General features: G+C 54.1%; 1 protein-coding gene across 1 annotated transcript in view; it reads right to left on the minus strand.

Moving 5' to 3' along the window:
• The window catches only part of LOC108803891 (lysosomal amino acid transporter 1 homolog), a 6,171-nt gene extending 4,325 nt beyond the window's left edge, over positions 1 to 1,846 (minus strand). The window contains exons 1-3 of the mRNA XM_018575681.1: positions 1,662 to 1,846; positions 1,311 to 1,440; positions 619 to 716 (exon numbers count right to left, since the gene is read on the minus strand). Coding sequence (XP_018431183.1) covers positions 619 to 716; positions 1,311 to 1,440; positions 1,662 to 1,846 — 413 coding nt within the window. The remainder of the gene's footprint in view (positions 1 to 618; positions 717 to 1,310; positions 1,441 to 1,661) is intronic.
• Positions 1,847 to 2,049: the final 203 nt, after the last annotated feature.

Here is a 2,049-nt window from a genome sequence, read left to right on the forward strand (position 1 = left end):
TCAATGAGATCATTGTCAGACCCCCGGAGCCGCCCATATACACCAAGATCTGATTGTACAATATCAGAGTCACCGAAGCGATATAACGTGACGGCGTTCCGTATAACCCGGACCATACACATCCGTATATCTAACAGAGATTGTACAATCGGATTGTAGCAGGTAGCGGCTACTATGACACAGTAAAGTCTCCTCGGTGTGCCTCTCTGATGCCGGTTTCACGTTGTCCTTTGACTTGATAAGCCCCACCCTGCGTTCAGGGAAAGCACCGCAGCAGCCTATAGGGCAGGCCTAGCAAACCTGCGGCCCTCCAGCTGGGGGGTGAAACTACAAATCCCACGATGCATCTCTCTCCGGGAGTCGTGTCTGTGAGAATCTTGCAATGCCTCGTGGGATTTGTAGTTCCACCGCAGCTGGGGGGCCGGAGGTTTGCTACACCTGCTATGGCGTGATCTGGTGGGTGGGGCTTAGCACAGGGGGCAGGGCTTAAAGATCAGGAGTGTCCAAGTGAAACCAGGATCAGAGGATCTTCTGAGTGCAGAAAGTAACGGCAGCGCCTTGTAGTGTCGGCTCTTAGGGAAGGTAAAGAGGATGACAGGTCCCCTTTAAAGATGGCGCGTGTACTCACAGCTGGTGCGCTGGTTGCGATACTTGTAGTACATGTAGAGGGAAAGCATGAAAATGTCCGCCAGCACGTAGTAAATCGCCGTGTACGTCTGTAGGGGAGACAGAAGGGAATGAGGGGAGGAGGAGGTGGAGTCATCATGCAATCAGGAGGTGGGGCTATCATGCAATCAGGAGGAGGAGTTATCATGCAATCAGGAGGAGGAGTTATCATGCAATCAGGAGGTGGGGCTATCATGCAATCAGGAGGTGGGGCTATCATGCAATCAGGAGGTGGGGTTATCATGCAATCAGGAGGTGGGGTTATCATGCAATCAGGAGGTGGGGTTATCATGCAATCAGGAGGTGGGGTTATCATCCAATCAGGAGGTGGGGTTATCATGCAATCAGGAGGTGGAGTTATCATGCAATCAGGAGGTGGGGCTATCATCCAATCAGGAGGTGGGGTTATCATCCAATCAGGAGGTGGGGTTATCATCCAATCAGGAGGTGGGGTTATCATCCAATCAGGGGCTCATTCACACAAACGGAAAAAAGAAAAACGTTATATTGATATTATTTTTAGTTGTGGATTTGCTGGGATCCTCGTTCTCTGCGACGAGCGCCACGATTTATGAATGAAGCCCGCACACAGTGTGCACAGGCTTCATTGTAACAATACACGGGGATGACTCCGCCCCCCTCACCTGGATAGGAAGCTGATTTGACAGGAAGGCCCCCACAAAGTTACACGTGTCACCCGCCAGCCACCCCAACAGGAACCAGATGGAGAGCGCCTCGTCCATGTTCCCCGTCTTACACGAGCGGAAGTACTGCCTGGAAGGAGAGAAGGAGAGAAGGCGGGTGATGGCGGCCCCGGGGCCGGATTCTGGACATACATTTACATCACGTGGTGAGAATGTACAAAGGTTCCAGCCCGGGCACTCCGTGCAACGTGACGGCTGATGTCAGCACCAAACTGTCCACGTCAGCGACATTCTCACCCCGAGTGACACCGATGGGGAACCTCGGAGCCGAGTCAGCGATTGGCTACTCACGGGAAGGAGGCGGCGACGAAGCACAAGATGGAGAAGAGCCCCAAGACGACGCTGGCCAGGTCCCGGCCGTCGGACGCGCACTCCCCGAACGCGTTCCACACCCACTCAATGCCGCGGGGGCAATCCGAGAAGTTCCGGGGGGGCGACGGGACCGCCAGACCCCAAGATCCGCGCCAGGCGTCCATGGTGTCCCCTAATCTGCAACCACACGGACAACAGCGCTACAGTATATGTCAGAGCTATATACATGTATAATAATAGCGTGTGACTGGGGGAGGGGGGACATTAGAGTGTAAGCTCCTCTGTACAGAGACTGATGTGACTGTGGGGAGGGAGGGGACATTAGAGTGTAAGCTCCTCTGTACAGAGACTGATGTGACTGTGGGGG

Source organism: Nanorana parkeri, unplaced genomic scaffold (assembly GCF_000935625.1).
Source record: "Nanorana parkeri isolate BGI_ZX_2015 unplaced genomic scaffold, ASM93562v1 scaffold4393, whole genome shotgun sequence".
NCBI classification, from domain to species: domain Eukaryota; kingdom Metazoa; phylum Chordata; class Amphibia; order Anura; family Dicroglossidae; genus Nanorana; species Nanorana parkeri.